Source organism: Rhinoderma darwinii, chromosome 4, assembly GCF_050947455.1.
Source record: "Rhinoderma darwinii isolate aRhiDar2 chromosome 4, aRhiDar2.hap1, whole genome shotgun sequence".
Lineage (NCBI taxonomy): Eukaryota > Metazoa > Chordata > Amphibia > Anura > Rhinodermatidae > Rhinoderma > Rhinoderma darwinii.
Window position 1 is genome coordinate 410,500,202 of NC_134690.1, and position 25,023 is coordinate 410,525,224.

Below are 25,023 nucleotides of genomic sequence, written 5' to 3' on the forward strand. Positions count from 1 at the left end.
TGTAGTATAATATAATATTCACCGTCAGTTATCAGTGTAATATAATATAATATTCACCGTCAGTTATCAGTGTAATATAATATAATATTCACCGTCAGTTATCAGTGTAGTATAATATAATATTCACCGTCAGTTATCAGTGTAGTATAATATAATATTCACCGTCAGTTATCAGTGTAGTATAATATAATATTCACCGTCAGTTATCAGTGTAGTATAATATAATATTCACCGTCAGTTATCAGTGTAGTATAATATAATATTCACCGTCAGCTATCAGTGTAGTATAATATAATATTCACCGTCAGTTATCAGTGTAGTATAATATAATATTCACCGTCAGTTATCAGTGTAGTATAATATAATATTCACCGTCAGTTATCAGTGTAGTATAATATAATATTCACCGTCAGCTATCAGTGTAGTATAATATAATATTCACCGTCAGTTATCAGTGTAGTATAATATAATATTCACCGTCAGTTATCAGTGTAATATAATATAATATTCACCGTCAGTTATCAGTGTAGTATAATATAATATTCACCGTCAGTTATCAGTGTAGTATAATATAATATTCACCGTCAGTTATCAGTGTAGTATAATATAATATTCACCGTCAGCTATCAGTGTAGTATAATATAATATTCACCGTCAGTTATCAGTGTAGTATAATATAATATTCACCGTCAGTTATCAGTGTAATATAATATAATATTCACCGTCAGTTATCAGTGTAGTATAATATAATATTCACCGTCAGCTATCAGTGTAGTATAATATAATATTCACCGTCAGTTATCAGTGTAGTATAATATAATATTCACCGTCAGTTATCAGTGTAGTATAATATAATATTCACCGTCAGCTATCAGTGTAGTATAATATAATATTCACCGTCAGTTATCAGTGTAGTATAATATAATATTCACCGTCAGTTATCAGTGTAATATAATATAATATTCACCGTCAGTTATCAGTGTAGTATAATATAATATTCACCGTCAGTTATCAGTGTAATATAATATAATATTCACCGTCAGTTATCAGTGTAGTATAATATAATATTCACCGTCAGTTATCAGTGTAATATAATATAATATTCACCGTCAGCTATCAGTGTAGTATAATATAATATTCACCGTCAGTTATCAGTATAGTATAATATAATATTCACCGTCAGCTATCAGTGTAGTATAATATAATATTCACCGTCAGTTATCAGTATAGTATAATATAATATTCACCGTCAGCTATCAGTGTAGTATAATATAATATTCACCGTCAGCTATCAGTGTAGTATAATATAATATTCACCGTCAGTTATCAGTGTAGTATAATATAATATTCACCGTCAGTTATCAGTGTAGTATAATATAATATTCACCGTCAGCTATCAGTGTAGTATAATATAATATTCACCGTCAGTTATCAGTGTAATATAATATTCACCGTCAGTTATCAGTGTAGTATAATATAATATTCACCGGCAGTTATCAGTGTAGTATAATATAATATTCACCGTCAGTTATCAGTGTAATATAATATAATATTCACCGTCAGTTATCAGTGTAGTATAATATAATATTCACCGTCAGTTATCAGTGTAGTATAATATAATATTCACCGTCAGTTATCAGTGTAATATAATATAATATTCACCGTCAGCTATCAGTGTAGTATAATATAATATTCACCGTCAGCTATCAGTGTAGTATAATATAATATTCACCGTCAGTTATCAGTGTAGTATAATATAATATTCACCGTCAGTTATCAGTGTAGTATAATATAATATTCACCGTCAGTTATCAGTGTAATATAATATAATATTCACCGTCAGTTATCAGTGTAGTATAATATAATATTCACCGTCAGCTATCAGTGTAGTATAATATAATATTCACCGTCAGTTATCAGTGTAGTATAATATAATATTCACCGTCAGCTATCAGTGTAGTATAATATAATATTCACCGTCAGTTATCAGTGTAGTATAATATAATATTCACCGTCAGTTATCAGTGTAGTATAATATAATATTCACCGTCAGTTATCAGTGTAATATAATATAATATTCACCGTCAGTTATCAGTGTAGTATAATATAATATTCACCGTCAGCTATCAGTGTAGTATAATATAATATTCACCGTCAGTTATCAGTGTAGTATAATATAATATTCACCGTCAGTTATCAGTGTAATATAATATAATATTCACCGTCAGTTATCAGTGTAATATAATATAATATTCACCGTCAGCTATCAGTATAGTATAATATAATATTCACCGTCAGCTATCAGTGTAGTATAATATAATATTCACCGTCAGTTATCAGTGTAATATAATATAATATTCACCGTCAGCTATCAGTGTAGTATAATATAATATTCACCGTCAGTTATCAGTGTAGTATAATATAATATTCACCGTCAGCTATCAGTGTAGTATAATATAATATTCACCGTCAGTTATCAGTGTAGTATAATATAATATTCACCGTCAGTTATCAGTGTAGTATAATATAATATTCACCGTCAGCTATCAGTGTAGTATAATATAATATTCACCGTCAGTTATCAGTGTAATATAATATAATATTCACCGTCAGCTATCAGTGTAGTATAATATAATATTCACCGTCAGTTATCAGTATAGTATAATATAATATTCACCGTCAGTTATCAGTGTAGTATAATATAATATTCACCGTCAGCTATCAGTGTAGTATAATATAATATTCACCGTCAGCTATCAGTGTAGTATAATATAATATTCACCGTCAGCTATCAGTGTAGTATAATACAATATTCACCGTCAGTTATCAGTGTAATATAATATTCACCGTCAGTTATCAGTGTAGTATAATATAATATTCACCGTCAGCTATCAGTGTAGTGTAATATAATATTCACCGTCAGTTATCAGTGTAGTATAATATAATATTCACCGTCAGTTATCAGTGTAGTATAATATAATATTCACCGTCAGTTATCAGTGTAATATAATATAATATTCACCGTCAGTTATCAGTGTAATATAATATAATATTCACCGTCAGTTATCAGTGTAATATAATATAATATTCACCGTCAGTTATCAGTGTAGTATAATATAATATTCACCGTCAGTTATCAGTGTAGTATAATATTCACTGTCAGTTATCAGTGTAGTATAATATAATATTCACCGTCAGTTATCAGTGTAGTATAATATAATATTCACCGTCAGTTATCAGTGTAGTATAATATAATATTCACCGTCAGTTATCAGTGTAGTATAATATAATATTCACCGTCAGCTATCAGTGTAATATAATATAATATTCACCGTCAGTTATCAGTGTAATATAATATAATATTCACCGTCAGTTATCAGTGTAATATAATATAATATTCACCGTCAGCTATCAGTGTAGTATAATATAATATTCACCGTCAGCTATCAGTGTAGTATAATATAATATTCACCGTCAGTTATCAGTGTAATATAATATAATATTCACCGTCAGTTATCAGTGTAATATAATATAATATTCACCGTCAGTTATCAGTGTAGAATAATATAATATTCACCGTCAGCTATCAGTGTAGTATAATATAATATTCACCGTCAGCTATCAGTGTAGTATAATATAATATTCACCGTCAGTTATCAGTGTAATATAATATAATATTCACCGTCAGTGATCAGTGTAATATAATATAATATTCACCGTCAGTTATCAGTGTAGTATAATATAATATTCACCGTCAGTTATCAGTGTAGTATAATATAATATTCACCGTCAGTTATCAGTGTAGTATAATATAATATTCACCGTCAGTTATCAGTGTAGTATAATATAATATTCACCGTCAGCTATCAGTGTAGTATAATATAATATTCACCGTCAGTTATCAGTGTAGTATAATATAATATTCACCGTCAGTTATCAGTGTAGTATAATATAATATTCACCGTCAGTTATCAGTGTAATATAATATAATATTCACCGTCAGCTATCAGTGTAATATAATATAATATTCACCGGCAGTTATCAGTGTAATATAATATAATATTCACCGTCAGTTATCAGTGTAGTATAATATAATATTCACCGTCAGTTATCAGTGTAATATAATATAATATTCACCATCAGTTATCAGTGTAATATAATATAATATTCACCGTCAGTTATCAGTGTAGTATAATATAATATTCACCGTCAGCTATCAGTGTAGTATAATATAATATTCACCGTCAGTTATCAGTGTAATATAATATAATATTCACCGTCAGTTATCAGTGTAATATAATATAATATTCACCGTCAGTTATCAGTGTAATATAATATAATATTCACCGTCAGTTATCAGTGTAGAATAATATAATATTCACCGTCAGCTATCAGTGTAGTATAATATAATATTCACCGTCAGTTATCAGTGTAATATAATATAATATTCACCGTCAGTTATCAGTGTAGTATAATATAATATTCACCGTCAGTTATCAGTGTAGTATAATATAATATTCACCGTCAGCTATCAGTGTAGTATAATATAATATTCACCGTCAGTTATCAGTGTAGTATAATATAATATTCACCGTCAGTTATCAGTGTAGTATAATATAATATTCACCGTCAGCTATCAGTGTAGTATAATATAATATTCACCGTCAGTTATCAGTGTAATATAATATTCACCGTCAGTTATCAGTGTAGTATAATATAATATTCACCGTCAGTTATCAGTGTAGTATAATATAATATTCACCGTCAGTTATCAGTGTAGTATAATATAATATTCACCGTCAGTTATCAGTGTAATATAATATAATATTCACCGTCAGTTATCAGTGTAGTATAATATAATATTCACCGTCAGTTATCAGTGTAGTATAATATAACATTCACCGTCAGTTATCAGTGTAATATAATATAATATTCACCGTCAGTTATCAGTGTAGTATAATATAATATTCACCGTCAGCTATCAGTGTAGTATAATATAATATTCACCGTCAGTTATCAGTGTAGTATAATATAATATTCACCGTCAGTTATCAGTGTAGTATAATATAACATTCACCGTCAGTTATCAGTGTAATATAATATAATATTCACCGTCAGTTATCAGTGTAGTATAATATAATATTCACCGTCAGCTATCAGTGTAGTATAATATAATATTCACCGTCAGCTATCAGTGTAGTATAATATAATATTCACCGTCAGCTATCAGTGTAGTATAATATAATATTCACCGTCAGCTATCAGTGTAGTATAATATAATATTCACCGTCAGTTATCAGTGTAGTATAATATAATATTCACCGTCAGTTATCAGTGTAGTATAATATAATATTCACCGTCAGCTATCAGTGTAGTATAATATAATATTCACCGTCAGTTATCAGTGTAGTATAATATAATATTCACCGTCAGTTATCAGTGTAGTATAATATAATATTCACCGTCAGTTATCAGTGTAGTATAATATAATATTCACCGTCAGCTATCAGTGTAGTATAATATAATATTCACCGTCAGTTATCAGTGTAATATAATATTCACCGTCAGTTATCAGTGTAGTATAATATAATATTCACCGTCAGTTATCAGTGTAGTATAATATAATATTCACCGTCAGTTATCAGTGTAATATAATATTCACCGTCAGTTATCAGTGTAGTATAATATAATATTCACCGTCAGCTATCAGTGTAGTATAATATAATATTCACCGTCAGTTATCAGTGTAGTATAATAATATTCACCGTCAGTTATCAGTGTAGTATAATATAATATTCACCGTCAGTTATCAGTGTAGTATAATATAATATTCACCGTCAGTTATCAGTGTAGTATAATATAATATTCACCGTCAGTTATCAGTGTAGTATAATATAATATTCACCGTCAGTTATCAGTGTAGTATAATATAATATTCACCGTCAGTTATCAGTGTAGTATAATATAATATTCACCGTCAGTTATCAGTGTAGTATAATATAATATTCACCGTCAGTTATCAGTGTAGTATAATATAATATTCACCGTCCGTTATCAGTGTAATATAATATTCACCGTCAGCTATCAGTGTAGTATAATATAATATTCACCGGCAGTTATCAGTGTAATATAATATTCACCGTCAGCTATCAGTGTAGTATAATATAATATTCACCGGCAGTTATCAGTGTAGTATAATATAATATTCACCGTCAGTTATCAGTGTAGTATAATATAATATTCACCGTCAGCTATCAGTGTAGTATAATATAATATTCACCGTCAGTTATCAGTGTAGTATAATATAATATTCACCGTCAGTTATCAGTGTAGTATAATATAATATTCACCGGCAGTTATCAGTGTAATATAATATTCACCGTCAGCTATCAGTGTAGTATAATATAATATTCACCGGCAGTTATCAGTGTAATATAATATAATATTCACCGTCAGTTATCAGTGTAGTATAATATAATATTCACCGTCAGCTATCAGTGTAGTATAATATAATATTCACCGGCAGTTATCAGTGTAGTATAATATAATATTCACCGTCAGTTATCAGTGTAGTATAATATAATATTCACCGTCAGTTATCAGTGTAATATAATATAATATTCACCGTCAGCTATCAGTGTAGTATAATATAATATTCACCGTCCGTTATCAGTGTAGTATAATATAATATTCACCGTCCGTTATCAGTGTAGTATAATATAATATTCACCGTCAGTTATCAGTGTAGTATAATATAATATTCACCGTCAGTTATCAGTGTAGTATAATATAATATTCACCGTCAGTTATCAGTGTAGTATAATATAATATTCACCGTCAGTTATCAGTGTAATATAATATTCACCGTCAGTTATCAGTGTAGTATAATATAATATTCACCGTCAGTTATCAGTGTAGTATAATATAATATTCACCGTCAGTTATCAGTGTAGTATAATATAATATTCACCGTCCGTTATCAGTGTAGTATAATATAATATTCACCGTCAGTTATCAGTGTAGTATAATATAATATTCACCGTCAGTTATCAGTGTAGTATAATATAATATTCACCGTCAGTTATCAGTGTAGTATAATATAATATTCACCGTCAGTTATCAGTGTAGTATAATATAATATTCACCGTCAGTTATCAGTGTAGTATAATATAATATTCACCGTCAGTTATCAGTGTAATATAATATAATATTCACCGTCCGTTATCAGTGTAGTATAATATAATATTCACCGTCAGTTATCAGTGTAGTATAATATAATATTCACCGTCAGTTATCAGTGTAGTATAATATAATATTCACCGTCAGTTATCAGTGTAGTATAATATAATATTCACCGTCAGTTATCAGTGTAGTATAATATAATATTCACCGTCAGTTATCAGTGTAGTATAATATAATATTCACCGTCAGTTATCAGTGTAATATAATATTCACCGTCAGTTATCAGTGTAGTATAATATAATATTCACCGTCAGCTATCAGTGTAGTATAATATAATATTCACCGTCAGTTATCAGTGTAGTATAATATAATCTTCACCGTCAGTTATCAGTGTAATATAATATAATATTCACCGTCAGCTATCAGTATAGTATAATATAATATTCACCGTCAGTTATCAGTGTAGTATAATATAATATTCACCGTCAGTTATCAGTGTAGTATAATATAATATTCACCGTCAGTTATCAGTGTAGTATAATATAATATTCACCGTCAGTTATCAGTGTAGTATAATATAATATTCACCGTCAGCTATCAGTGTAGTATAATATAATATTCACCGTCAGTTATCAGTGTAATATAATATAATATTCACCGTCAGCTATCAGTGTAGTATAATATAATATTCACCGTCAGTTATCAGTGTAGTATAATATAATATTCACCGTCAGTTATCAGTGTAGTATAATATAATATTCACCGTCAGTTATCAGTGTAATATAATATAATATTCACCGTCAGTTATCAGTGTAGTATAATATAATATTCACCGTCAGTTATCAGTGTAGTATAATATAATATTCACCGTCAGTTATCAGTGTAATATAATATTCACCGTCAGTTATCAGTGTAGTATAATATAATATTCACCGTCAGTTATCAGTGTAGTATAATATAATATTCACCGTCAGTTATCAGTGTAATATAATATTCACCGTCAGTTATCAGTGTAGTATAATATAATATTCACCGTCAGTTATCAGTGTAGTATAATATAATATTCACCGTCAGTTATCAGTGTAGTATAATATAATATTCACCGTCAGTTATCAGTGTAGTATAATAATATTCACCGTCAGTTATCAGTGTAGTATAATATAATATTCACCGTCAGTTATCAGTGTAGTATAATATAATATTCACCGTCAGTTATCAGTGTAGTATAATATAATATTCACCGTCAGTTATCAGTGTAGTATAATATAATATTCACCGTCAGTTATCAGTGTAGTATAATATAATATTCACCGTCCGTTTTCAGTGTAGTATAATATAATATTCACCGTCAGTTATCAGTGTAGTATAATATAATATTCACCGTCAGTTATCAGTGTAGTATAATATAATATTCACCGTCAGTTATCAGTGTAATATAATATTCACCGTCAGCTATCAGTGTAGTATAATATAATATTCACCGGCAGTTATCAGTGTAGTATAATATAATATTCACCGTCAGTTATCAGTGTAGTATAATATAATATTCACCGTCAGCTATCAGTGTAGTATAATATAATATTCACCGTCAGTTATCAGTGTAGTATAATATAATATTCACCGTCAGTTATCAGTGTAATATAATATAATATTCACCGTCAGCTATCAGTGTAGTATAATATAATATTCACCGGCAGTTATCAGTGTAATATAATATAATATTCACCGTCAGTTATCAGTGTAGTATAATATAATATTCACCGTCAGCTATCAGTGTAGTATAATATAATATTCACCGGCAGTTATCAGTGTAGTATAATAGAATATTCACCGGCAGTTATCAGTGTAATATAATATAATATTCACCGTCAGCTATCAGTGTAGTATAATATAATATTCACCGTCCGTTATCAGTGTAGTATAATATAATATTCACCGTCAGTTATCAGTGTAGTATAATATAATATTCACCGTCAGTTATCAGTGTAGTATAATATAATATTCACCGTCAGTTATCAGTGTAGTATAATATAATATTCACCGTCAGTTATCAGTGTAATATAATATTCACCGTCAGTTATCAGTGTAGTATAATATAATATTCACCGTCAGTTATCAGTGTAGTATAATATAATATTCACCGTCAGTTATCAGTGTAGTATAATATAATATTCACCGTCCGTTATCAGTGTAGTATAATATAATATTCACCGTCAGTTATCAGTGTAGTATAATATAATATTCACCGTCAGTTATCAGTGTAGTATAATATAATATTCACCGTCAGTTATCAGTGTAGTATAATATAATATTCACCGTCAGTTATCAGTGTAATATAATATAATATTCACCGTCCGTTATCAGTGTAGTATAATATAATATTCACCGTCAGTTATCAGTGTAGTATAATATAATATTCACCGTCAGTTATCAGTGTAATATAATATTCACCGTCAGCTATCAGTGTAGTATAATATAATATTCACCGTCAGTTATCAGTGTAGTATAATATAATATTCACCGTCAGTTATCAGTGTAGTATAATATAATCTTCACCGTCAGTTATCAGTGTAATATAATATAATATTCACCGTCAGCTATCAGTATAGTATAATATAATATTCACCGTCAGTTATCAGTGTAGTATAATATAATATTCACCGTCAGTTATCAGTGTAGTATAATATAATATTCACCGTCAGTTATCAGTGTAGTATAATATAATATTCACCGTCAGCTATCAGTGTAGTATAATATAATATTCACCGTCAGTTATCAGTGTAATATAATATAATATTCACCGTCAGCTATCAGTGTAGTATAATATAATATTCACCGTCAGTTATCAGTGTAGTATAATATAATATTCACCGTCAGTTATCAGTGTAGTATAATATAATATTCACCGTCAGTTATCAGTGTAGTATAATATAATATTCACCGTCAGTTATCAGTGTAGTATAATATAATATTCACCGTCAGTTATCAGTGTAGTATAATATAATATTCACCGTCAGCTATCAGTGTAATATAATATAATATTCACCGTCAGTTATCAGTGTAGTATAATATAATATTCACCGTCAGCTATCAGTGTAGTATAATATAATATTCACCGTCAGTTATCAGTGTAATATAATATAATATTCACCGTCAGTTATCAGTGTAGTATAATATAATATTCACCGTCAGTTATCAGTGTAGTATAATATAATATTCACCGTCAGCTATCAGTGTAATATAATATAATATTCACCGTCAGTTATCAGTGTAGTATAATATAATATTCACCGTCAGCTATCAGTGTAGTATAATATAATATTCACCGTCAGTTATCAGTGTAATATAATATAATATTCACCGTCAGTTATCAGTGTAGTATAATATAATATTCACCGTCAGTTATCAGTGTAGTATAATATAATATTCACCGTCAGTTATCAGTGTAGTATAATATAATATTCACCGTCAGTTATCAGTGTAGTATAATATAATATTCACCGTCAGTTATCAGTGTAATATAATATAATATTCACCGTCAGCTATCAGTGTAATATAATATTCACCGTCAGTTATCAGTGTAATATAATATAATATTCACCGTCAGTTATCAGTGTAGTATAATATAATATTCACCGTCAGTTATCAGTGTAATATAATATAATATTCACCGTCAGCTATCAGTGTAGTATAATATAATATTCACCGTCATTACATTCCACCTGTAGATTATAACTATCTGACCTGCAGTTTAACAGCAATGACGACTGAATTCAGGTCTCTGTCCAGTTCTCTCAGCACCAGGAGTTTCTTGAGGGTCAAGCTGCAGAGTCTGAACAGAAGACAAAGAAAAACACCACAACATTCCTCAGTAACACATGGTATCCCTAGAAAAGGAGCCTACAGAGAGGACATTATATACACTATAGAGGAAGGAGAGGAGCCTACAGAGAGGACATTATATACTATAGAGGGAGGAGAGGAGACTACAGAGAGGACATTATATACTATAGAGGAAGGAGAGGAGCCTACAGAGAGGACATTATATACTATAGAGGAAGGAGGGGAGCCTACAGAGAGAACATTATATACTATAGAGGAAGGAGAGGAGCCTACAGAGAGGACATTATATACTATAGAGGGAGGAGAGGAGACTACAGAGAGGACATTATATACTATAGAGGAAGGAGATGAGACCACAGAGAGGACATTATATACTATAGGGGAAGGAGAGGAGACTACAGAGAGGACATTATATACTATAGAGGAAGGAGAGGAGCCTACAGAGAGGACATTATATACTATAGAGGAAGGAGAGGAGCCTACAGAGAGGACATTATATACTATAGAGGAAGGAGAGGAGCCTACAGAGAGGACATTATATACACTATAGAGGAAGGAGAGGAGCCTACAGAGAGTACATTATATACTATAGAGGGAGGAGAGGAGCCTACAGAGAGGACATTATATACTATAGAGGAAGGAGAGGAGCCTACAGAGAGGACATTATATACTATAGAGGAAGGAGATGAGACCACAGAGAGGACATTATATACTATAGGGGAAGGAGAGGAGACTACAGAGAGGACATTATATACTATAGAGGAAGGAGAGGAGCCTACAGAGAGGACATTATATACTATAGAGGAAGGAGAGGAGCCTACAGAGAGGACATTATATACACTATAGAGGAAGGAGAGGAGCCTACAGAGAGTACATTATATACTATAGAGGGAGGAGAGGAGCCTACAGAGAGGACATTATATACTATAGAGGAAGGAGAGGAGCCTACAGAGAGTACATTATATACTATAGAGGAAGGAGAGGAGCCTACAGAGAGGACATTATATACTATAGAGGAAGGAGAGGAGCCTACAGAGAGGACATTATATACTATACAGGAAGGAGAGGAGCCTACAGAGAGGACATTATATACTATAGAGGAAGGAGAGGAGACTACAGAGAGGACATTATATACACTATAGAGGAAGGAGAGGAGCCTAAAGAGAGGACATTATATACTATAGAGGAAGGAGAGGAGCCTACAGAGAGTACATTATATACTATAGAGGAAGGAGAGGAGCCTACAGAGAGGACATTATATACTATAGAGGGAGGAGAGGAGCCTACAGAGAGGACATTATATACTGTAGAGGGAGGAGAGGAGCCTACAGAGAGGACATTATATACTATATAGAGGAAGCAGAGGAGCCTACAGAGAGGACATTATATACTATATAGAGGAAGCAGAGGAGCCTACAGAGAGGACATTATATACTATAGAGGAAGAAGAGGAGCCTACAGAGAGGACATTATATACTATAGAGGAAGGAGTGAAGCCTACAGAGAGGACATTATATACTATAGAGGAAGGAGAGGAGCCTACAGAGAGGACATTATTTACTATAGAGGAAGGAGAGGAGACTACAGAGAGGACATTATATACTATAGAGGAAGGAGAGGAGCCTACAGAGAGGACATTATATACTATAGAGGAAGGAGAGGAGCCTACAGAGAGGACATTATATACTATAGAGGGAGGAGAGGAGACTACAGAGAGGACATTATATACTATAGAGGGAGGAGAGGAGCCTACAGAGAGGACATTATATACTATAGAGGAAGGAGAGGAGCCTACAGAGAGGACATTATATACTATAGAGGGAGGAGAGGAGCCTACAGAGAGGACATTATATACTATAGAGGGAGGAGAGGAGCCTACAGAGAGGACATTATATACTATAGAGGAAGGAGAGGAGACTACAGAGAGGACATTATATACTATAGAGGAAGGAGAGGAGCCTACAGAGAGGACATTATATACTATATAGAGGAAGCAGAGGAGCCTACAGAGAGGACATTATATACTATAGAGGGAGGAGAGGAGACTACAGAGAGGACATTATATACTATAGAGGAAGGAGAGGAGCCTACAGAGAGGACATTATATACTATAGAGGAAGGAGAGGAGCCTACAGAGGGGACATTATATACTATAGAGGAAGGAGAGGAGCCTATAGAGAGGACATTATATATTATATAGAGGAAGGAGAGCAGCCTACAGAGAGGACATTATATACTATAGAGGGAGGAGAGGAGCCTACAGAGAGGACATTATATACTATAGAGGAAGGAGAGGAGCCTACAGAGAGGACATTATATACTATAGAGGGAGGAGAGGAGCCTACAGAGAGGACATTATATACTATAGAGGGAGGAGAGGAGCCTACAGAGAGGACATTATATACTATAGAGGAAGGAGAGGAGCCTACAGAGAGGACATTATATACTATAGAGGGAGGAGAGGAGCCTACAGAGAGGACATTATATACTATAGAGGAAGCAGAGGAGCCTACAGAGAGGACATTATATACTATATAGAGGAAGCAGAGGAGCCTACAGAGCGGACATTATATACTATATAGAGGAAGCAGAGGAGCCTACAGAGAGGACTTTATATACTATAGAGGAAGGAGAGGAGCCTACAGAGAGGACATTATATACTATATAGAGGAAGGAGAGGAGCCTACAGAGAGGACATTATATACTATAGAGGAAGCAGAGGAGCCTACAGAGAGGACATTATATACTATAGAGGGAGGAGAGGAGACTACAGAGAGGACATTATATACTATAGAGGAAGGAGAGGAGACTACCGAGAGGACATTATATACTATAGAGGAAGCAGAGGAGCCTACAGAGAGGACATTATATACTATAGAGGAAGGAGAGGAGCCTACAGAGAGGACATTATATACTATAGAGGAAGCAGAGGAGCCTACAGAGAGAACATTATATACTATAGAGGAAGCAGAGGAGCCTACAGAGAGGACATTATATACTATAGAGGAAGGAGAGGAGACTACAGAGAGGACATTATATACTATAGAGGAAGCAGAGGAGCCTACAGAGAGTACATTATATACTATAGAGGAAGGAGAGGAGCCTACAGAGAGGACATTATATACTATAGAGGAAGCAGAGGAGCCTACAGAGAGAACATTATATACTATAGAGGAAGCAGAGGAGCCTACAGAGGGGATATTATTTTATAGATGGAGCACTATCTTATATAGAACAGTAATTTTTGTTGGTAACATTGTCTGTAGTGTTAATAGTTTGGTCCTTTTGTAGGAATGAGCAGTAATTGTCTAATACATTTTAACATTCACCATATGACAATTAGGTCCTCGATATCTTACTTTCTCCATGAATGAAAGAGGAGAAGAATTGGGCGGAAAAAAAGATGAAAGAGGGAGAAGTCAAAGAAACGCCTGCTAAGAATGCGGATGCTGAATGCCGCTTATGGATGGCGAGTACCCCCCATTATATAATGTTCAGTCAGCTGAACCCATGCATGCGTATTTCAATAGAGAAAGGGGGACAAGTCGCTACTAGACCCCTCTGTTCCCTTCCAGACCCATTTGGTCTTAGATTATCTCCTGTTACAAGAAAAGGGCGGGCATGGTGAAATCCAACATACTGTACCCATATTGCTCCCGACATCTGCCATCATGGGACAGTAGTTAGGCCCCTGTACAGATTGGGCCCTATTCACATTGTCGGAGGTCGCCGTGAAGTGGCCTTATAAAATTTTCAAAACGTTAACTAAGAACCTCATGTTCATGCATTAATATTGTGGATGTGCGGTCCCGGTTTCTCCTCTTCAACCAGCCTATTCGCATTGCATATACATGGGGAGATACTCCCAACTTATGCACCTGTATAGCGTACATTGCCCATGGGCTTCCATTGTGTATATATACACTACCGTTCAAAAGTTTGGGGTCACCAGACAATTTTGTGTTTTCCATGAAAACTCACACTTATATTTATCAAATGAGTTGCAAAATGACTAGAAAATACAGTCCAGACATTGACAAGGTTAGAAATAATGATTTTCTCCTTCAGACTTTGCTTTGGTCGCTCCATTTGCAGCAATTCCAGCATTGCAGACCTTTGGCATTCGAGCTGTTAATTTGCTGAGGTCATCGGGAGACATTTCCCCCCATGCTTCCAGAAGCCCCTCCCACAAGTTGGATCGGCTTGATGGGCACTTCTTGCGTACCGTACGGTCAAGCTCCTCCCACAACAGCTCTATGGGGGTGAGATCTGGTGACTGCGCCGGCCACTCCATTACAGATAGAATACCAGCTGCCGGCTTCTTCCCTAAATAGTTCTGGCATCATTTGGAGGTGCTTTGTGTCATTGTCCTGTTGTAGGATGAAATTGGCTCCAATCAAGCGCTGTCCACAGGGTATGGCATGGCGTTGCGGAGTGATAGCCTTCCTTATTCACAATCCCTTTTACCTTGTACAAATCTCCCACTTTACCCCAGACCATCACATGACCTCCACCATGCTTGACAGATGGCGTCAGGCGCTCTTCCAGCATCTTTTCAGTTGTTCTGCGTCTTACAAATGTTCTTCTGTGGGATCCAAACACCTCAAACTTCCATTCGTCTGTCCATAACACTTTTTTCCAATCTTCCTCTGTCCAATGTCTGAGCTTTTGCCCATATTAATCTTTTCCTTTTATTAGCCAGTCTCAGATATGGCTTTTTCTTTGCCACTCTGCCCTGAAGGCCAGCATCCCGGAGTCGCCTCTTCACTGTAGACGTTGACACTGGCGTTTTGCGGGTACTATTTAATGAAGCTGCCAGTTGAGGACCTGTGAGGCGTCTATTTCTCATACTAGAGACTCTAATGTACTTGTCTTGTTGCTCAGTTGTGCAGCGAGGCCCCCCACTTCTCTTTCTACTCTGGTTACAGCCTGTGTGTGCTGTCCTCTGAAGGGAGTAGTACACACTGTTGTAGGAAATCTTCAGTTTCTTGGCAATTTCTCGCATGGAATAGCCTTCATTTCTAAGAACAAGAATAGACTGTCGAGATTCACATGAAAGCTCTCTTTTTCTAGCCATTTTGAGAGTTTAATCGAACCCACAAATGTAATGCTCCAGATTCTCAACTAGCTCAAAGGAAGGTCAGTTTTATAGCTCCTCTAAACAGCAAAACTGTTTACAGCGGTGCTAACATAATTGCACAAGGGTTTTCAAGTGTTTTCTAATCATCCATTAGCCTTCTAACACAGTCAGCAAACACAATGTACCATTAGAACACTGGAGTGATGGTTGCTGGAAATGGCCTCTATACACCTATGTAGATATTGCATTAAACACCAGACGTTTGCAGCTAGAATAGTCATTTACCACATTAACAATGTATAGAGTGGATTTCTGAGTAATTTCATGTTATCTTCATTGAAAAAAACTGGGCTTTTCTGTCAAAAAGAAGGAAATTTCTAAGTGACCCTAGACTTTTGAACGGTAGTGTAAAAAATGTATATCAAGCAATAGAAGCTTTTTTACTGGATGTCTCTACATTATTCCATACAGCAGAAGAAAAAAAGGGAGGTATAAAAAGTGACATATACCGACCCGACGGGGGCCCAAATAACACTCATTTGGCCTCCATCGAGTGAATCCAAGCCAATGGATACGTTTAATAGCTGGAGCTTTCCCAGGGAATATTCGCTGCAAACATAGTGTGAATCCAACCTTAGATGGTCAGCAGATTCCCACATTAATCTCACACGCATGGGCAGCTCTGCTACATTTCTGGGCAGCCACCTCCATGGACAATCATTCATTCTGTGTGCAGCAATAAAAAATCCCAATTTTCAGCCAGGACATGCTAGTATAATGGTTTCCAACAACAGACATCTCCCTCCCAGTAGTGACAGGGGCCGTGTCCGGTCATTGCCACGTTATCTACCATTTCTCCCAGAGGGACAGCGATAGTCAGGGGATTACCAATTTGTCCATTTCCTTGACGCATGACCACATTTTTTAGCAAGTTTTAGGCTTATGTTGTGATGACAGTAATTGGGCTTGAAGCGCTGAGGAATCAGTGGAGGGCAAGTCCCCAGCACAAAGCCTTCACTGCTGAAGAGGGAAAGAAGACATTGGACATGATTTCGGGCTCCTTGGTTACTCCGGTCGATTAATAAGAGAGGCCGGACGCGGCAGAGCAGACAAGGGTTAGACGTTTGGACCAGTAGGATCGGATGAAGGGAAAGCCTCTCCTAGAAGGTGTATGTCAGTAGACAGCTCTGCACTTGTGAGCATTATTCCGTTTTTTGGTGGGAACGCTGAGTGGATATTGGCCAATGCCACATGTGAAAGATTTCAAGGTTTTCCCATTTGATTTTTCTGTACATCTGGAATGCCTGAAGGACTTTGAGGTGTGGACATGAGACGCCGGCTGCTCTGTGAAATCCAAGGACGTTCTGCTTAGTACATGAAGTAGGTGGGAAAGTGTTCAAAGTGAAAGCCCAGTCAGTTGAACCAGTGAGCCGGCGCCTAGCCAGACAGAACTTATATTAATTACGAAGACAGAATCCAAACCTTCATGTGACCGGATAGTGACTGGGATTCAGCCCTGGAGGTCGATCCAAACCAGTCACGAAAATCTTCTGAACAAGGGTCGTAATTCATTCCTCCCACCAGCGCGGAGGTTTATCCAGTGCGGAGGTCTTGCAGGTCTTCTGTAACGGAGCTTCACCTTCCGCAGTAGCGTCCCCCCTCCCCTTTATATTGCTTGGAGCAGGGCCTGTTTTAGACAAAGTGTGGCCCTGGGCAAAGTTAAAAGTGGGGTCCCAAATGCTGAATTAGGGCCTGTTCACATCTGTGTCGGGGGTTCCGTTGAGGCTTCCGTCAGACCTTTCGGTTAGGGGAACCCATGAACGCAATACAAACGAAAACCATAGCTTTCCGTTGATTGCAATGGTAGTGTTTCCGTTGGAAATGGTTTCCTTGGTCTCTGTTCCATAAGGTTTGTTTTTCTGGCTGAAACAATAGCGCAGTTGACTGCGCTATTGATTCCGTCCAAAAAAACGGAAACCTTACGGAATGGAGGCAAACCTCCATGTGGTGACATCCAGGCGCCTGTACCCCATGTGGTGACATTCAGAAGCACATGCATATCTTTGGTAGCATTCAGGTTCCCATTCCTCTATTGACGTCCAGTACCTGTACACCCATATGGCGACGTCCAGTTGCCTCTACGTCCATGTGGCGATGACCAGGCGCCTCTACCTCAATGTGGCGACGTCCAGGCGCCTCTACCTCCATGTGGCGACGTCCAGGCGCCTCCACCTCAATGTGGCGACGTCCAGGCGCCTGTACCCCCATGTGGCGACATTCAGAAGCACATGCATATCTTTGGTAGCATTCAGGTTCCCATTCCTCTATTGACGTCCAGTACCTGTACACCCATATGGCGACGTCCAGTTGCCTCTACGTCCATGTGGCGATGACCAGGCGCCTCTACCTCCATGTGGCGACGTCCAGGTGCCTCTACCTTCATGTGGCGACGCCCAGGCGCCTCTACCTCCACGTGGCGATCTCCAGGCGCCTGTACCTCCATGCAGTGACATTCAGCTGCACATGCATATCTTTGGTAGCGTTCAGGTTCCCATTCCGCAAGTGATGTCCAGGTGTGCATATCGCCATTCGGTGGCACCCCAAGTAGAGTTCTCCAAACTGTGGCTGCAGAAACCGCTTGTGATAGTTGGTTGCCCTTGACAATAGTGCAGCTAGCCTGCAGACTTTGGGAACATAATATGACAGGTTGACCTCCCTTCTCCATGTTGGTCACTAGAGCTGTAGAGGAGACCTGTGTGGGGAGGAACATGTCGGAGGCTTCTGCTCTAAGCTCGGTGTTCCTGATGCATTGAGGTCCTGTGTTTGTTGCTCCATATACTCCATACCTGCGAGCTGGTGCTCTGATCTTCTTTGAATCGTGTCCTTGTGGAGAGCTTCATGTCTCACATCTTGTTCTCCTCAAGTATGTAGTGCGACTGCTACAAGTACTTTCCTAAAAGCAGCTTCTTTACTTTATCACGCTCACGGCAAATAACAGAAAAGCATGGCCTTCCTTCACATGTACCAAGCCTGGGGGGACACCCAGAGGCACGTCAGCCTGGCTGCTCCCCCAATAACTGAATGAGAATATTGGACAAATCAATGCTTCATGAGCAGCCAGTCAAGTGAGGAATGGGAGGGAAGTAACCCCCGACCCCCAAGAAATTATTACTACATATGGAAGGAGTATTTAAAAAAATCCCAAAACAGATGATGGGATCATAACGAGAAGCCGGGGGTCTGCGCTCAGTCACGCTATTTCTTTCATCGATTCTAATCTATATTACAATGTGCAGGTCATCACACAAGGGGGAGGTAGAGGGTTAACACCCCCCCCCCACCCCCCCCAGGCCCAGACGCTCATCTCTGTCCAGTCACTAATCTGACATGAACATTTCAAAGCCTCTAAATCCGAGGAGAACAGGCGGACGAGCAGCTCATGTCCCATAGAAAACACTGGAGCTTCCAGAGGGGGATCTGAGGTGACGGCTTACCCGAATACATCCCCCTATGCACAGGGTCTGCAAACACTAACCCAGATAGCAATAGAAAGAAGGGGAGCGCCCCACTGTCTGGGGGTCCACGTTTCTTCATCACCCTGAGGCCTCCGTGACACCGATCATGCTCATCGCGCCTGTAATACATGGATTGTAGGGTGACCTCGCCAAGAACAGACGGCTTTGATGAACTTTCTTATTTACTGTAGTATTTTGGTCATAAACCGCAAGTGAGCCGGGAAATAACAGATACAAGAAATCTGACAGCATGCAAAGTCCCGAGTAGTCCCAGACCAGGCACGTTAATCCTGACGATTTATTTCAGGTCCTTATGAAATTCAGTCTCTTGAGCACATGTAAGAACGCAGTCTCTTGTATCTCCCACTTAAAAGACACTCCAGCTAAGTGGCCCCCGGTTGTAAAGTAGACCTAGTAAAAGGTAGGCCACGTCATCCTCTTCCAGGCCACGCCATCCTCTTCCAGGCCACGCCATCCTCTTCCAGGCCACGTCATCCTATTCCAGGCCACGTCATCCTATTCCAGGCCACGTCATCCTCTTCCAGGCCACGCCATCCTCTTCCAGGCCACGCCATCCTCTTCCAGGCCACGCCATCCTCTTCCAGGCCACGCCATCCTCTTCCAGGCCACGCCATCCTCTTCCAGGCCACGTCATCCTCTTCCAGGCCATACAACCCTATGAGACGCTCAAGGCGAGACTTCCGGCCCACACAGCGGACGACTTAGCAATCGGCTGGTCACAGTGCGGTCAAGTAACATTATTGCGTCCGGGATATTTCGGCAATAAACCGCCTGGTTACTAGATCTACTTTACAACCGGGGGCCACAAAAAAATAAAAAATAAATTGCTGGAGCGCCTCTTTAATGGGTACACCGGGTGCTCACTGCATAGAAGCAGCTCTGTCACTGCCGCTCGGCTATACGCTCTCCCCCTCAGGAGTTCTGCACTACACCAGTCTCTGCTGCAATCCACACACACACACACACACACGCCCACACACACACACACACACGCGCGCCCACACACACGCCCACACACACGCCCACACACACGCACACGCCCACTAAAGTTGTGTCCTCACCAAGACTTCCAGTGTTTCTTCTGTAGCACCCCCTAACACAGGTTACACCTTCTCCTCCAGCAATCTGAGTACGTCGCATGGTCGTCGACCCCTTGAGGCCCGTCTTACAAAGTTTCAAGGTGTTCATCTTGGTCATTTCAGGTTTTTCCCCATTTAGCAAGGCATAAACAGGTGTGGCGACCTGCGCAAAGCCTGTGATGAAACGTTAGTAATAACTGCCAGGCCTAAGAAAGCCTGAGGTTGTAAAATGATGCCCAGAGTGGACCACTGTGGCACCGCCCTGACCTCCATGAGCTGTATACTCCTTCCCTGGTGATAACGTGTCCCTGGTACTCAAGATTTTCTATGAACAAATGACGCTTACTCGCCAAGGTTCAGTCCGCGCCGTTCCAGCCGCGTCGGGTCTGAGTCGGGCCTTTGCACATTCATGGAAGGTGGCGGAGCAAACAATGATGTCATCTGGGTATATCTGCAAGCGCTCTAGACACAGCTCCAGTAGATTCTGGAAATTTGCGGGAGAAGTCATGAGACCAAAGGCCATGAGAAGAGATGCAAACAGTCCCATGGGGTTATAAAAGCAGTTTTTCTCTATCCTGCCAGTACCCAATTGTGACGTCTAGAGAGTAGAAGTGCTGGGGCTGATCTAGTGCTGTGGGGTCTGCTCCACCCGGGGCAGTGGGTAAGAGTCCCGTATCATGCAGGCATTGAGATGCCTGTAATTTACAGAGAGCTGCAGGATCTCATCCTTCTTTTTCACTAACCGCGGTAAATGGCGTCAGGCTGTGACTTTCCTGGATATGGTCGTCCAGCACTAACAATTCAGCCTTCTGATAGAATGTGGCGGTGAAGCTCCAGGATGGGCCTGGCATCACCAGTCGGAATCTCAGGCTCTAGTGTCGGTGTTAAACCAAAGTCCTTTTCTGTGCGGGAGGAGACGTTCGGCTGTTTCCCCAGCATTTCAGCCCCTACTAATCGTATTTCTCTTATAGACGGTCTCCTGGAGGCCAGTGGTGACCTGGCATACCATGATAGTATCTGTGCCCACTTCTGCGGGCTCCTTCTGCCATCTCGGCTCCTGTGCTACTTGTTCCTCGAGTATCGGAAACATCTCCGCCACCAACTCTCTGGACATCAGAACTACAGTCTGCTTAGTGACATTCAGCAGCACGGCTCGCACTATCCCCCGTGGTTTGCCCCTCACCCGCAGATGTACCTATTTATATTTCTCCGATTAGTGACAGTAATGGGGCGTGGCAATCTCGGGGCATAGTGTCCTATCTGGGCGCACGCTCTCTCAGCAGCCGGGCCCCTGATAGTCTCTGCTCTTTGGGCCGCCACTTCTTCCTTCCACAACGGGAGAACACTCCAGCACCGCTTTTTGCCGGGTGTTTGTTACGGCTTCTAGTTGCTTTTCTCGAGGGGACAACATCTCTGCTTGCTGGGTTGCAGGAACACTTTCACACTGCTCTTCCTTTTTCTTGATCACTGCTTCTTTCAGCATATTGTATCTTCTTCACAATATATTGATGGAACTCTGCTCTCTATATAAAAAGGTAGTGAACATTCACATAAATGTACCCAGGCCAAGATTACTGATCAGGGGAGTCATTCAATAATCTCACCATCAACCCAAGTGCAACCATTGCTGGACAGGTGTATAGTCAGGCCATCAGTGATGGAGGTGACCTCATCAGGCGGTAAGAATGTTATGTATATGGAGGTGACATCATCAGGCAGTAAGAATGTTATGTATATGGAGGAGACATCATCAGGCAGGGAGTATGTTATGTATAAGGAGGTGACATCATCAGGCAGGGAGTATGTTATGTGTATGGAGGTGACATCATCAGGCAGTAAGAATGTTATGTATATGGAGGTGACATCATCAGGCAGTAAGAATGTTATGTATATGGAGGAGACATCATCAGGCAGGGAGTATGTTATGTATATGGAGGTGACATCATCAGGAAGGGAGTATGTTATGTATATGGAGATGACATCATCAGGCAGGGAGTATGTTATGTATAAGGAGGTGACATCATCAGGCAGGGAGTATGTTATGTGTATGGAGGTGACATCATCAGGCGGTAAGAATGTTATGTATATGGAGGTGACCTCATCAGGCAGTAAGAATGTTATGTATAAGGAGGAGACATCATCAGGCAGGGAGTATGTTATGTATATGGAGGAGACATCATCAGGCAGGGAGTATGTTATGTATATGGAGGTGACATCATCAGGCAGTAAGAATGTTATGTATATGGAGGAGACATCATCAGGCAGGGAGTATGTTATGTATAAGGAGGTGACATCATCAGGCAGGGAGTATGTTATGTATATGGAGGTGACATCATCAGGCAGTAAGAATGTTATGTATATGGAGGAGACATCATCAGGCAGGGAGTATGTTATCTATATGGAGGAGACATTATCAGGCAGGGACTATGTTATGTATATGGAGGAGACATCCTCAGGCAGGGAGTATGTTATGTATATGGAGGAGACATCATCAGGCAGGGAGTATGTTATGTATATGGAGGTGACATCATCAGGCAGGGAGTATGTTATGTATATGGGGGTGGCATCATCAGGCAGTAAGAATGTTATGTATATGGAGGTGACATCATCAGGCGGTAAGAATGTTATGTATATGGAGGTGACATCATCAGGCGGTAAGAATGTTATGTATATGGAGGTGACATCATCAGGCAGGGAGTATGTTATGTATAAGGAGGTGACATCATCAGGCAGGGAGTATTTTATGTATATGGAGGTGACATCATCAGGCAGGGAGTATGTTATGTATAAGGAGGTGACATCATCAGGCAGGGAGTATGTTATGTATATGGAGGTGACATCATCAGGCAGGGAGTATGTTATGTATATGGAGGTGACATCATCAGGCAGTAAGAATGTTATGTATATGGAGGAGACATCATCAGGCAGGGAGTATGTTATCTATATGGAGGAGACATTATCAGGCAGGGACTATGTTATGTATATGGAGGAGACATCCTCAGGCAGGGAGTATGTTATATATATGGAGGTGACATCATCAGGCAGGGAGTATGTTATGTATATGGAGGAGACATCATCAGGCAGGGAGTATGTTATGTATATGGAGGTGACATCATCAGGCAGGGAGTATGTTATGTATATGGAGGTGGCATCATCAGGCAGTAAGAATGTTATGTATATGGAGGTGACATCATCAGGCAAGGAGTATGTTATGTATATGGAGGTGACATCATCAGGTAGTAAGAATGTTATGTATATGGAGGTGGTATCATCAGGCAGGGAGTATGTTATGTATATGGAGGTGACATCATCAGGCAGGGAGAATGTTATGTATATGGAGGTGACATCATCAGGCAGGGAGTATGTTATGTATATGGAGGTGACATCATCAGGAAGGGAGTATGTTATGTATATGGAGGTGACATCATCAGGAAGGGAGTATGTTATGTATATGGAGATGACATCATCAGGCAGGGAGTATGTTATGTATATGGAGGTGACATCATCAGGCAGGGAGTATGTTATGTATATGGGGGTGGCATCATCAGGCAGTAAGAATGTTATGTATATGGAGGTGACATCATCAGGCAGTAAGAATGTTATGTATATGGAGGTGACATCATCAGGCAGGGAGTATGTTATGTATATGGAGGTGACATCATCAGGCAGTAAGAATGTTATGTATATGGAGGAGACATCATCAGGCGGTAAGAATGTTATGTATATGGAGGTGACATCATCAGGCAGTAAGAATGTTATGTATATGGAGGAGACATCATCAGGCGGTAAGAATGTTATGTATATGGAGGAGACATCATCAGGCGGTAAGAATGTTATGTATATGGAGGAGACATCATCAGGCAGGGAGTATGTTATGTATATGGAGGGGACATCATCAGGCGGTAAGAATGTTATGTATATGGAGGTGACATCATCAGGCGGTAAGAATGTTATGTATATGGAGGTGACATCATCAGGCGGTAAGAATGTTATGTATATGGAGGTGACATCATCAGGCGGTAAGAATGTTATGTATATGGAGGTGACATCATCAGGCGGTAAGAATGTTATGTATATGGAGGTGACATCATCAAGCAGTAAGAATGTTATGTGTATGGAGGTGACATCATCAGGCGGTAAGAATGTTATGTATATGGAGGTGACATCATCAGGCGGTAAGAATGTTATGTATATGGAGGAGACATCATCAGGCGGTAAGAATGTTATGTATATGGAGGAGACATCATCAGGCGGTAAGAATGTTATGTATATGGAGGTGACATCATCAGGCGGTAAGAATGTT

The 25,023-nt window shown here is 38.5% G+C and overlaps 1 protein-coding gene across 3 annotated transcripts in view; it reads right to left on the reverse strand.

The window, feature by feature from the left end:
• The window catches only part of LOC142760355 (phosphofurin acidic cluster sorting protein 1-like), a 278,801-nt gene that overhangs the window by 234,624 nt on the left and 19,154 nt on the right, over positions 1-25,023 (reverse strand). For all 3 annotated transcript variants that reach the window (XM_075863541.1, XM_075863540.1, XM_075863542.1), the window contains one exon: positions 10,927-11,014. In XM_075863541.1, the coding sequence (XP_075719656.1) occupies positions 10,927-11,014 (88 nt within the window). The remainder of the gene's footprint in view (positions 1-10,926; positions 11,015-25,023) is intronic.